Source organism: Hippoglossus stenolepis, chromosome 4, assembly GCF_022539355.2.
Source record: "Hippoglossus stenolepis isolate QCI-W04-F060 chromosome 4, HSTE1.2, whole genome shotgun sequence".
Classification (NCBI taxonomy): Eukaryota; Metazoa; Chordata; class Actinopteri; order Pleuronectiformes; family Pleuronectidae; genus Hippoglossus; species Hippoglossus stenolepis.
In genome coordinates, this window is record NC_061486.1 from 18280415 (window position 1) to 18292756 (window position 12342).

Sequence of the window (12342 nt, forward strand, 5' to 3'; positions counted from 1 at the left end):
GCATTTATAAATCTTATTATTCAACAATATTCACATTACAACATCAACACTGCTCTGCTAGTGACAGGTTCTAATAATCCCAATATATTGTATAGTTACGTTGTAATACATTGTCGAGAGGCACTTCCAGTAAGTCTGGCAATAGAGGAGCTACAGTTTTGTGTCTAAATTACAAAACAGTAAAAATAAATATTTTCTAAAAGTTTTTTGTTATAATATACTTTTGAATCTGTACAGCATATACTTTTTTATACAAAGTCAAACAATATCTAGAAATAAAATGTCATATATTCCACTTAAACAAATACTGGTGAAACACACAATTTCCCCATCCTGTAAGTATTGCTACATGTGTTAAGTGCAAGATATTGGAGAGAAGAAAAGAATTGAGTGTGTGAAGCGCCTGCTATAGTAGATAAAAACATACCAGCCTTATTTGTCTCAGCCTTAAAGGTGGTGAACATTTTTTTGTTTTGGTTTCCTTTGTGACAAACAAGAAAAGCTGATGAATATCTCATTCAAACAATGTATAGGTACATACATCTACGTGGAAATGTTATGGCACAGACGCATAGCTCCCTTTTCAAATGGATGGAACAACAAACAATACAAAAAAGAAATGTTTTTGGTTCAAACCATCAAAAAGAAAGTACAAGGGCTTCAGTCTGAGAACAGAACGTTTGGTCAGTCCCATTGTAGTGCTACTGCTGCCTATTGACACGGCATTAAAACAACACACAGTCAAGACGTGGACAACCCATGAGCTCCGGTCCGTTAGATGAACGCTAACATGAACCTTGTGTTGCTTTGTCTTTGCACGAGAACAAAGTGTATTCATATACAGACACTCACCAGGTTCTGGATGACACTGACGAAAAAAGAAGTTGCATGAAACATGCTCCTTTTTATTAGGGCTCGTTTTGTGCAAATCTCAAAAAAACCACAGAGTTCAAAAAGTTTCTTTGGTTTGCACAAGTTAATCCAGTGTGCAGCAATCCCCTTCTTCTCGATCTTTACCAGAAAGCACTGATACTGGCTTTAATCAGAGCGGAAGTTGTAAAGGCTGGACTTTCAGGCCAGGTTTCATAAAGCAAGAGAAAGTTGCTTATGATTCGTAAAAAACATAAACCAGTGTACTTGTGGTGACATAGACCAAAAAGCCAACAAATGCTGTTCGCTTTTATGCAATTTTGTTTCAGAGTCTTGATCTAATCTACATTATTTGGATTTAAAAAAAATATTTTATGGGTCTCAGCTCATTTATTACAAATCAGTTGCTGTTTACTTTAACACATCTAACCATGGGTGCAGACCATGCAGGCAACTTTTTAAAATCATGTGATCCATCAAGTCTGCATCATTTTGCTGACTGAACCAACACAAGTTTTGTGGGAATGCTAATAACTTTCCATACTGTACAGAAATCCTAAGAAACCAATGGATGGGTTTAACATCTAAAGCTGATCAGCCTGCATTTAAAAATGGCCAGCAATTATGTTTAACATACAGTATATGTAGTTATGAAGCCCAAAACTGCAAAAACACTGCAATGGTAATAACCTGAAACCTGTTCCTAATGGATTGAGGGTATCAGTTTACCACTCCCCTACAACTTACTCCAATCACTCTAAATAACTGCACACGCAACCTCCAATAGTTTCAATCGATTATGACAAAAAAAGCCACTTCGAAATTCTATCACAGCTTTGATTAAGTCTCTTTGATTGCTGCGCTGTAGTGTAGAAACGTATTGAGGCAGGGCTATGAGTGGAGATCAGAGGCAGGAAGCGTTTTTTTTACGAACTTGATCCCCTGTGAGCTTTATTTTCTCTGATCACAGAACTCATGCAAGAGAGCTGAGGGGAGTCTGAGAACAAATGTCCAAACAAAGAGGTGGAGCATGTGACAGTACATGTGTTAGATGTGAGAAACAAAATCCATTGCATAAGTATGCACACTGAGTGAGGCAACGATATACTGTATTTACAGTGCATGGAGCTCAAGCTCCTTCATGTCAGCTCAAATGCCTTTTGGAGGCAGGAGGTTTAGAGAGATTTTTTACAGTCGTGGTTATTTTTAGAGTAACTGAAGTTTCAAAAATGCTCAAGTAAAATGTCCTACATGACCCGGAGCCATGTGGTTCTGTCGCGTCTCGGCTGATGTTTACGGCTAAATGTGCACTTGTTATGACAGGCCAAAGCAAGGGGAAGCTACTGGAAGACATCAGGTCAAGGAGGGGACATGTAGATCCGAGTATGACTTATTGCATACGCAACAAATACACGTTTGTGTGGGCAGGTACGATACGCATTGTTTCAGGGGTCAGACATCACTTTGGGTTTCCCTTTCTTTTGTCACCAAGCAACTTTAAACCAGGCCTTGCTGTCTGATTCACATCAACACTGGAGGTCCTTGTACTTTTAATTGTGTATTATGCTGGATTACAGTTTCCTTTGTTGTCTGCGATAGCGCCCGTAAATTAAAATGAACCAATAAACCGACTTTCAACACCTATTAAGAGCTCTCAACACGATACTGAAACATGAACGATAAGCTCAGGCTTTGGTCAGCACAGGTTTTCTTTTTCATAGCAGTAAAAACAGGTTGAACCACTGCACCCTTCCAGGGAGTAAGCAGTCAAGGGCATTATGTTGCACAGTTTAACCCTCCTTTGCACAATGGGCATTTTGATAACAGTGCAATGGATACAGCTGAGGATTTAGACAGTATTAACGTTAGCAAAAACTCTAATTGAGTTAAGAAATTGGGTCACAGCATGAAAAGTTCAGCCAGTATAAACAGTGTCTGCAAACACCTGCCTAATAGATTGCTTAGTCTGCTTTTACTTTTTTACTGATCACTGCTACTTAAATGCCTCTGACAACTAGTACTCCTGCGGATACAACCACACCCTTTCTGCTTTACTTATCCACCTCACCTCTTCTGTGAGACTTTGGCAGCCCCCTCTAGTACAGGCTGTCCAAGAAACTCTTTCAATTGTATTAACACGTGTCTTTGTTCGCTTTGTGGTTTTGATACAAAGAATCCGGAAATCTTTGGATCTACATCCATAAAGTGCCACTGCTGCTTAACGGTGTCAAATCAAATATACAGCACTGCAGGTCCCTGTAATACATTTTCTCCAACTTGGAAACATAGATCATCACATGATACTGAATCCGACTAAACTGGCTCGTCTTCAAAGAGTTACACCTCGAGGAATCTGCTGAAAAAGATCTAAGACCCCTCTGACCCCTCATAAGCAGCTACACATCAAGCTAAAAGGCTTCTTCTTCCTCTCCTCCTCCTCCTCTTACATTACTAAGCCTCATTAGCCAGGCTGCTCTCCTGGTTTACACTTTTCCTCCATCCCCACCAATCGGATCTGAACACGTCATAGCAGAGAGTGACACCACCTGTTAAGCTGCGTCACCAGTGAGGCAGAGAAACCGTCCAGAGGTGTACAGTGCAGACGTCATCGTCAATTGTGCAATTCTTACTTCTCTGTTTCTGCCTTTTGTTGCCTTACTCTTTTCATATGACTTTTTGTGCAACTAACCACTGAAAGATTGAATTATTTGGATTTGATTGCTCTACTCTGGTGCCACCCCTCGGCTGAATGTTGCTGAATTACCTGTTGTCTTGTTCTTAATATGTAGAAGGGAAATTCTGGAGAATTTTCAGACCCAATTGTTTATATGCAAACGGTTTATATGTGCCTGTGGGTGTGTCATCATGGCAAAATGTGGTCCTGGAGACCGATAAGTAGCAGGAGCTGCCACAGAGGGGGTTTTGAGCACTTTGGCACATATTTATATGTCTGTCTGTCTGTGGACAGATTCTGAAAAAGTGTCACAACTATGCAAGACACACTGACGACACTTTCAGTTGTGTAGTTATGTTCAAACAGAAGGCCAAGTTCCAAGATCAGTGTCGTCCAATTCATGAGCAGTGAGTTCACGTAGCAATAACTGCTGAGTAATAAACACTGAGAAGTTATGGGTCGTAAGTCAGACCTGGTGTGATCGGTAGATGTTGAGTTTTTTTGTCTTGATGTAAATCCTCTCGGGTAATTTTGAGCTGTGAGTCAGCGCTGGCCTGGCCCACTATGGCTTACTGGATTACTCACTTTCTGAAGCATTTGGCCTAAATACCAGGTTAGAAATTATAAAGAATTCTTGCCCAGCAGTGAGGACATTAGTTTAAAGATTAAGCAAACAACTTGTAAAGTGACATAAAACCCATTACCCTACTATACCTACAAATGTTTCTTGTATATTTGAATGTGATTAACAGCATAAGCTGCTGTGTTATAGTTTGTGGAAAATATGAAATAAAATGTTTACAGTGTAATCTGGTCATTAATTGCGGTTCTTTCGTTGTGCACAAAGGAAACAATGGATTTAGGGACATTGGTAAAATGAATTGCATCTCAAACTGCACAGAAAGAAAATCCTGAAGCAGTCACAAGTAAATGGGAAGGACGCTATAAGTCCCCCTTTAGTTTTTTTTAGTTTTTCTCTACAGGTCTCTTCCTTCCTGAGTTGTGTGTCCTGGAAACATGTAGGTGTACTGGACCGACTTTGATTAACAAAAGACAGAGAGAAAACATGCAACTGAGAACAAACATTGTTTGACATGAACAAAACATTGTTTTCAATGTTTTTCCTTGAGCGAAAATAAAGCTTTTATAGCAATAGGGTTCTTTGTTAAGCTTCCCACCAGTTCTGTGTGTGAGTTGTGTTTCTAGTGCAGCATTGTGTGTGTGTCTGTGAAACTCGTGTGGGTGTACGTCTGCATACACAATGCACTACAGCCGCCTCTTCTTTTTCCCGTCTTACCTCTGAAGCTTTTTTCCCCTGGCTTTCATCCCATTGTCCTCAAGGAGAAGGGGCTTGTTGCACATCCTCATCTAGATGGCATTAGACATGGGCTACACAGTGTGCTGATAGCAGGAGAGCAACAAGAAGGGTGGGATTGGGGAGTGGGAGGGGGTGCGGGTTGGTGACAGTGTTTTACTAACTGGTGGAGTGAAGGAGTGAATCAGCATGGTTGGCTCATAGTGCAGGATGGGCAGCCTGGGCGAGGGCAGGGCACCAGATCCAGACTAAAACAAACACGACAACAAATATGAATACAGTCCCAATCATTCTCTTTTTTTCTTTTTCAACTTATTTGCCTCTCAGTCATATCCTTGAACCCTGTGTTTGTTAGGCACATATTACCCAAAACATCTTCTACAGTGTTGTGTCAAAGTGATGTGCTGGCTACCATATCAAGAGTTTAGTTACGTAAGAAACAAACATTTTTTTAGACAATGTTCAGATTCCTAGTTTAAAAGGAGGTCCAAGTCTGTAATATCACTCCGGTTCTTCCTCTTTTTCCCCTGAAGTCTTTGATTGCTGAAGGATTTCCTCTTCGTCCAAAGCCGGCACCTCTTCCCTTTCATCAAGGCCGTCGGTCGACTCCTCCTCTTTGCTTGCTTGCTCTTCCTCTTCCTCATGAATGGCTGTGATTGGAACGGCGGGGCAGCGGTTTGGGTCCTCTTTCTGCGCCTCCTCCTGGGCCTCTGCAGAAATCACTTTCTTCCACATTTCGTGGTTTTCCAAAAGATGCTGTGTGATCTGGCAAAACACTTTCCTCCTCTTCATCTTTTTGTTTTCTTGTTGCTCTGTTAGACACAAAACCAACAGCATTATACAAAGAACGACCTTGTTTGCTTTATTACAGTTCGATGAAAGGATACCACTCTTGTGTCTGTACATTAACTTATTTCGCCAACAGGAAATAGCTTGTCTATAAAGTATGCAAAAACGTAAAAAAAGTTAAACATGTGGTGGTGTAGGTTATATGCTATTCCTTGGCTGGGCCAGTGACAATGACTGCTGAGATATTGTAAGAATTGGAGGTTGCTGTTTTTGCATTAAGCTTTAATTTTTTGCCAAACCTTCAAACAACAGGAACTGTTTCCCCTCAGTTTTCAGTATTATGCTAAGCTAACTGTCTTGTAGTTACAGCTCCACAATGTGTAGACTTTATATTTAGATGGACGACATGACGGCACAGTGAAGCCAAAGTATCTGCAGCTGTGCACACCAGAGTGTCAGGAGTGGGAGACAGAGAAAAGAGAAAATGACGACAGAAAATGTTAACGAAAACTTGAGCGACAGCGTTACCGAATAAGACACCCCAAGGGACACAGACCAAGGCTCAAAAGACCAGGACATTGTTGAAAAGAGGGGTCTGAGGAATTCGGTAGTGTGGAGATATTTATTTTGGCTATTAAGTCTGACAGGAAGCAGAGTAGCGCGCACTGCAAATTGTATCGAAAGCATGTTCCAACAGACAGGTAATACCACTAATCTGTTTTACCATTTGAAGCAGAAATGACAAAGAGTAATTTGATTAATTTCGTGATAGATATCGACTGATATGAAAAATAATTATCGTGATAAGATTTTTTCCCGTATTGCCCACCCCCAACTGCGTAAACTCTGGCTCCAAATGATGCCAACAGTGCAAGACGGCAGCTTATCTTGGATATATTGGCCTCATTTCTGGATAGAGGGAGGATGTGGAGACACGTCTTCAATCTTCATATACAGATACTTGTGTACCACAGATTGAAATGAGAGTGGAATCATTCATCTCATTCAACTCTCGGGAAGAAAATGATTAAAAATGAAATGATAAACGTCATCTTTAAATTGGCCCCTCAGTATCTGAGCAACATAACGATCAATGCAATCTCTGTTGGCAGCTTTTCCAAATGTAACGCAGCTGTATATTGTGATTCCAGTGGAAAATATGCCTACCAAAAATATAAATAAAACCCATTATATCTATTAACAATGATCAGAGACGGTCTGTAAGAATAAAATACTCTTTACTCTTCAGCAGCTGGCCTCGGATGAGAACCAGTTAGAGCGATACACAATGTAATGCATCATGAATAATGATTGTGTGGATATCGGCGCTCTCTTGCACATGAATGCTTTGAAACCACCTTTTCATATTCAATAAGTAACAATACGCCCTAATGTTCCATTTAGAAATGAATTGTGGTTCTCATGGTGAATAAAGCAGAGGTCAAACGGGGCAATTCCTGGAAATGGCTTCACAGGGACTTAAGAATTTGATCTTGTCCCTAAGAAACCTAAGAAAGAGCTTCAACAACAATGCTGATTTTGAGCCATTACTTGACCTTAATTTTACCCCAAAAGACAACAAAAACAAAAACTCTCCAGGTCTTCAAATCTACCCAGGTCTCACCAAGCAACAGTGATGTAGTCTGAATAAATTCTCACTTATGGCACATGCAACTCAACATAATCAGCAAAATATTGTCTGCAACGTGTATACTTAAGAGGTTGACATACGGGATGTGTCCAAACTCGATGCGTCCTCGTCTGCTGTATCTTCCTCGTCTTCCTCATCTTCCTCGTCTTCCTCTGTATCTTGTTCTTCCTTCGCCTCTTCCGGCTCCATCGGTCCCTCAGGTGGGTCGACCCAACGTCCCGGCATAAGAGCAGCAGAGTCGTAGGAAGAGCACAGAGGTCCAACTATGTGAGTGATGAACGACTCCTGTAGTTTAGCGAGCTGCGGAGCTGAGTGGTCCATGAATGGGCTGATGGGAAGACCCAGGTTTGCTTCTTCATCACCCTAGAATGGTACGAACATAGCAAAATGTCAAAATATAAATTGAAAAATTGTTCCTTGTTCAAGCAGATTGTGTATTTCAAATAAAGATTAGGGGGAAAAAATGATCACATGTATTGTTAGTGAATGACTACTAAGACCACTGATGGGTTGGAGGCACTTCTGGGGGTAAGCAGATATCAGCTAGGGCCAGTGCCCCCCTGGCCCCACCCCTGGTTCTGCCAGTGCTTCCTTCATAATTTTAATGTTGTTCTTTTATCTGTTTTCTTCATTAAATCGCTGACTAGGATCTGGCTTTTCTGTGATTTGCTATCTGTTCACTCATATTTTTTTTTGTGAATCACCTTGTAACTCTGGCTTTGAAAGGCAACGCTGTTGAATTAAAAGTTTATTATTTTTATTATTTCGCCCAACCCAACTTTTTTAGCCTTCTGTTTCAACCCAGTTAAAGCCACTACAAACAGCCTAAATCTCATTGGATCTTATATGATTTTTTTCAATTACTTGTATTTGTTTTTCCTGATGATGGAAACTTTAAAATCTTTCATGAACAATATGACAGATACATGTATGTGTACACTCAAGTGGTTTGAATGCAGATATACAGTTTGTCCCCTGTTACAACTCCTCTGGCAGGCACAGAAAGTCCCACATCCTCTGCTTCTGAGCGCAGCCTCCTCCTGAAAGTAGGTCAGGACGACTACAAATAGAAAATAACATCAATGGCTGATCTGCAGATATCAATCACATAATTCAGACTGTCTGCAGAGATTTGTTACCGTGATATAAATCTCATTATTTGCAGCGAAAAGGTCACCATTAATAAACGCAGGAGCACATTCTGATTGATTGTCTTTTACCACCACGTAACAGCCCCTCCACAATATATCAGAGGTTTGTAATGGAGGCCAAAATGGAATTATGCTCTTCCTGCCACGTCCTTGGGTTATTTGTGATTCACATTTTAGCCTTGTTTTCTATTTAAAGCTAAAGCTATGATAAGCACAGCCAAGATTATTGGAACCTCATCTCTGGGTTTATTCTGCTGCTAAAACCTGGGAACATTTATTTAAGCTTCAAAATGATCATTGCTGGTTCCACCACTGTTAATAGACGGTATGAATTTCGATTTTCTCCACAAATTGTAAAGTAATGAATCTGTCGAATTTTTCCCAACAGAGGCACTTTTTAAATGTTGGGATATTTTCCCTTTTTGAGTTTGTATTGGCACGTTTTGTGGCAGTCATGTATGTAAGTGCATCTGTGTATGTTTTCTAATGTTAGCACTTTCGAAGCTATTCAGTAGGAGGACAAAAGGGGCAAGGGCTTAAATTGCTATGGTAACCAGAAACCGTGCGTGCGTGCGTGTGTGTGTGCATGTAGCAAGAGATTGCTAATTGAATTGAATTTTAAACTTGTGAATTTCAGAGCATCGTGTGTGTACTGACAATCCCCAGTAACATCTTTGTGATTTTCCTCTGTGTGACTGTGAATGAACGCTGTCAAGGACGACCTATTTAGGTCAGCCACTTTCCCTCTGAAGAGGCCAACATATACACTGCTCTCTTTCACGCTTCCCACCCTCCTTCACTCCTGCTCATAGGATAGACTGTACATACTTCTCAAAGCTATTATGCTTAGCTGAATGCTAAGTAACTTATGCTGCAGTCCTTGCATCTATGCACAAATACAAAGGCTTTAAAGCTTGAATAACACTGAGGAAAAAAAATACGCATGAGTTTCAATTATGGCTTAAAAGTCTCAAATTAGTGCTATTCATTATTCAACATGTGGTTGCTAGGCGAGTAATCATATCTCTGTGGCTAATCAGATCTTATCTTTATCGACTGTATGAGCTGACCAGTCAGAGGCATTGTTAGTTAGGAGCAGGATTTGTTGCCAGGCATCCGTCTGCGATAGTTTCTAACAAATTAATGAGCCCTTAGCTAAGTGTTTTGACCATTCTCTTCCTGCATAACACCCGACTGAATGGTCCTTGGTCAAGAAATGAAAGACCATTTTGCAGCAATGCTGCCATCCAAGTGACTGTATCCTATGACCCCTGTAGAAGGAGGAAGGCAAAAGGATGAAAAGCTTGTTGTCTTCTATCTATCTCTCTATCTCTTTACCTATCCTTATCGGACTGTCGTATTAGACTGCATTTGTTTGAACTGTACCCAATAAACTTCCAAATTATCACAATCTTCTGCTGTGAATGTAACTAATTTCTTACAGTGTTTAGTCCAACGAATTCCAATCTATTGATGTTCTGTCTGTCTACATGCTCCAAAGTTTAAATGTGATGCTTTATTTCTCTCGGGACCACCCAGAAACTATTATTTTATATGAAATTACTGTTATTTTTATTACGTACTTGTTCGTAGAACTCGTTGACGATCCCCTCTGTCCACTGCAGGTGCAGGTCCTTACACTTCAGTGGTCCATTCACATCAGCCAGCTTGATGCACATCTGGCACACCAGCAATCGATCGTTCTCGTTGGTCCAGTCGATGCAAGACAGGCCTTCATCACCCACCTGGGGGTGCACGTATGTGTAAGAAAAAAAAAAAAGACCATTGGTAGTTTCTTTCCTCTAAATATTACACAGGAAAACAGGTTGAGATATCAAATGAAACTACGACAGCGGGATGATGGATGGATAGATTTTAATTCAGTACCTTTGCATTGAACTCTGCGAGGAAGTCAAAGTGCTTTTTGAGGTCGGTGGCCAGGATGGCTTCAATGACGAGAAAGCGGAAGCGCTTGAACTCCACGTGTTCGAGGTTGATGAGGAAGTTGTACTCGGGTCGAGACATGAACAGGTTCCAAGCTGAAGCTGCATGATGGTTTTCCAAGACCGATCGGTCGTTGTATAGAAGAGCCTGCAGGGGGAGAGGAGAAATCACCATTCACTTTTGTTTGGAGTTTGATTTCAGATGAAAAAGAAAAAAAAGAAGATTTAAATCACAGTGTGAAAGCTTTAAACTACTCTCCTGCTGCTCTGATTTTGTGTGGAATGGTTTTCTTACTCTGACTCTAATGCTGTATATTTGTATGCTGCCTTAAAATTGCCTTTGCACATAATACAACTCTGCCTCATTCACATGTGTCCATACGTGTGATAGATATGCAGCAAAGAATTACAATAGTTTGCTTCACTTATCCTGCTGCGACACACAGATACAGACAAACTCGTAGCTCGAATCAGCGAACAAAGGAGGTCTGTTGCTTAGCAATGCAACCGGACATTTCATAACAGAAACTGTATTTTCATGAGCTTAACATGTTTAAATGAATAATTATTTGATGCAGAGCTGAAGCCTGATGTCTTTGACTGCTGATGCATATCAGGCAGAGTCTGGATGTATCTATTTGATTCACCCATTACATTAGATGAATATTTTCTGCAATTAAGTCAGGTTGGCGTGTTTATTGGGTTGGAGTCACTTGTTGGTGGAAGTTTATATCCAGGATTACTCAAAAACTACTGGACGGATTAGTATGAAACTTTGTGGAACGGTGTGTTATGGGTCAGGAGGGAACCCATTAAAGTTTGTTGTGGATCCGGACCAAGTGGGTATAAATTCGTGCTGATCCCCAAAAAACTGGATCTAGTGGCTGTAAATGTGGTTTCATAGGGTTGTAGGATATTTTTCAGCCACTGTACAGTAACAAACGGAGCAAGAAACCTGTAACCACCACCCATGTGTAGACAAACATGTAATGTGGGCTCTGCTATAAGGCTTGTTTTAATTTAAGGAGACTGTTAGGCCTCAAGATATTTGCTCTATTAAGTGCAATTCTAGTTCATGCCTGAGATTGTGTAAAGTGGCTATACGTTCACTTTATTCACGTAATACACAGATTTATTGTTGGTTGACTGAAGTTGCAGCCGGTTAATTAAACTTAACAAAAATGTAATGAATTTATCATTCAGTTCATCAGTCAGAACACACTGTGTTATGTTTATTTACCTGTGGTGCACTGGTAGCGACTAGAAAAGCGTTGGTTCTCCCAGGATGGTCGTAGTCGTGCATGGCAGCAGCTACATACAGGGCCATGAGCTCCAGGCCGGGGATGAGGCCCGACAGGGAGCCGCAGCCTTCCTCCGGCTCAGGGTTCATCTTGGACACCAGGAAGCCAGTGGCCCCAGGTCTAATGCCGTTGTCTGAGTCTGTGGACAGAGAGACAGCACAAACCAATCCTGAGTCAGGAATGGGGCTCTCTGCTTAGACGCTGCCACTTCATTATTTACAAACTAGAGTAAAGGTGCCACTAGTCTATTTTATTCAGGAATGACCGGTCAGCATTTTCGCTTGTTTCACCTGGTCAGACGTTTTCATCGATGGTGTATTGTCTGTAAAATGTGTCACCATAATATCGAATGGCAACAGGACCAAACATTTCTGCAGTTGTGATGTGAGAGTGTGTGTAGCAGGACAGTTTGCTTTTACACTGTAAAAATACATATAAAGCAGAAACATTGACAAGGTTCTGGGTCAGGAACCATGAGGACGACTAAATGTAACCTTTAATAATTCAACTGTTGGGGACCGTTGTGTTATTTCTTCTACTTCTCATTTCTCACTCACGTTTATTTATGCACTTTTCCCCACCAGTTTTTTTTGACAAAGTTGAAATATGATATGACTGCCCTAGTATATGTTTTATCCGGCACATGTA

At 40.8% G+C, this 12342-nt stretch overlaps 1 protein-coding gene across 1 annotated transcript in view; it reads right to left on the bottom strand.

Annotated features, from left to right (window-relative positions):
• LOC118106567 (cGMP-inhibited 3',5'-cyclic phosphodiesterase A) overlaps positions 1-12342 on the bottom strand; it is a 54133-nt gene continuing 41791 nt past the window's right edge. Inside the window, exons 11-15 of the mRNA XM_035155229.2 lie at positions 11634-11833; positions 10338-10541; positions 10034-10195; positions 7380-7662; positions 1-5671 (exon numbers count right to left, since the gene is read on the bottom strand). Coding sequence (XP_035011120.1) covers positions 5361-5671; positions 7380-7662; positions 10034-10195; positions 10338-10541; positions 11634-11833 — 1160 coding nt within the window. The 3' untranslated portion in view covers positions 1-5360. The remainder of the gene's footprint in view (positions 5672-7379; positions 7663-10033; positions 10196-10337; positions 10542-11633; positions 11834-12342) is intronic.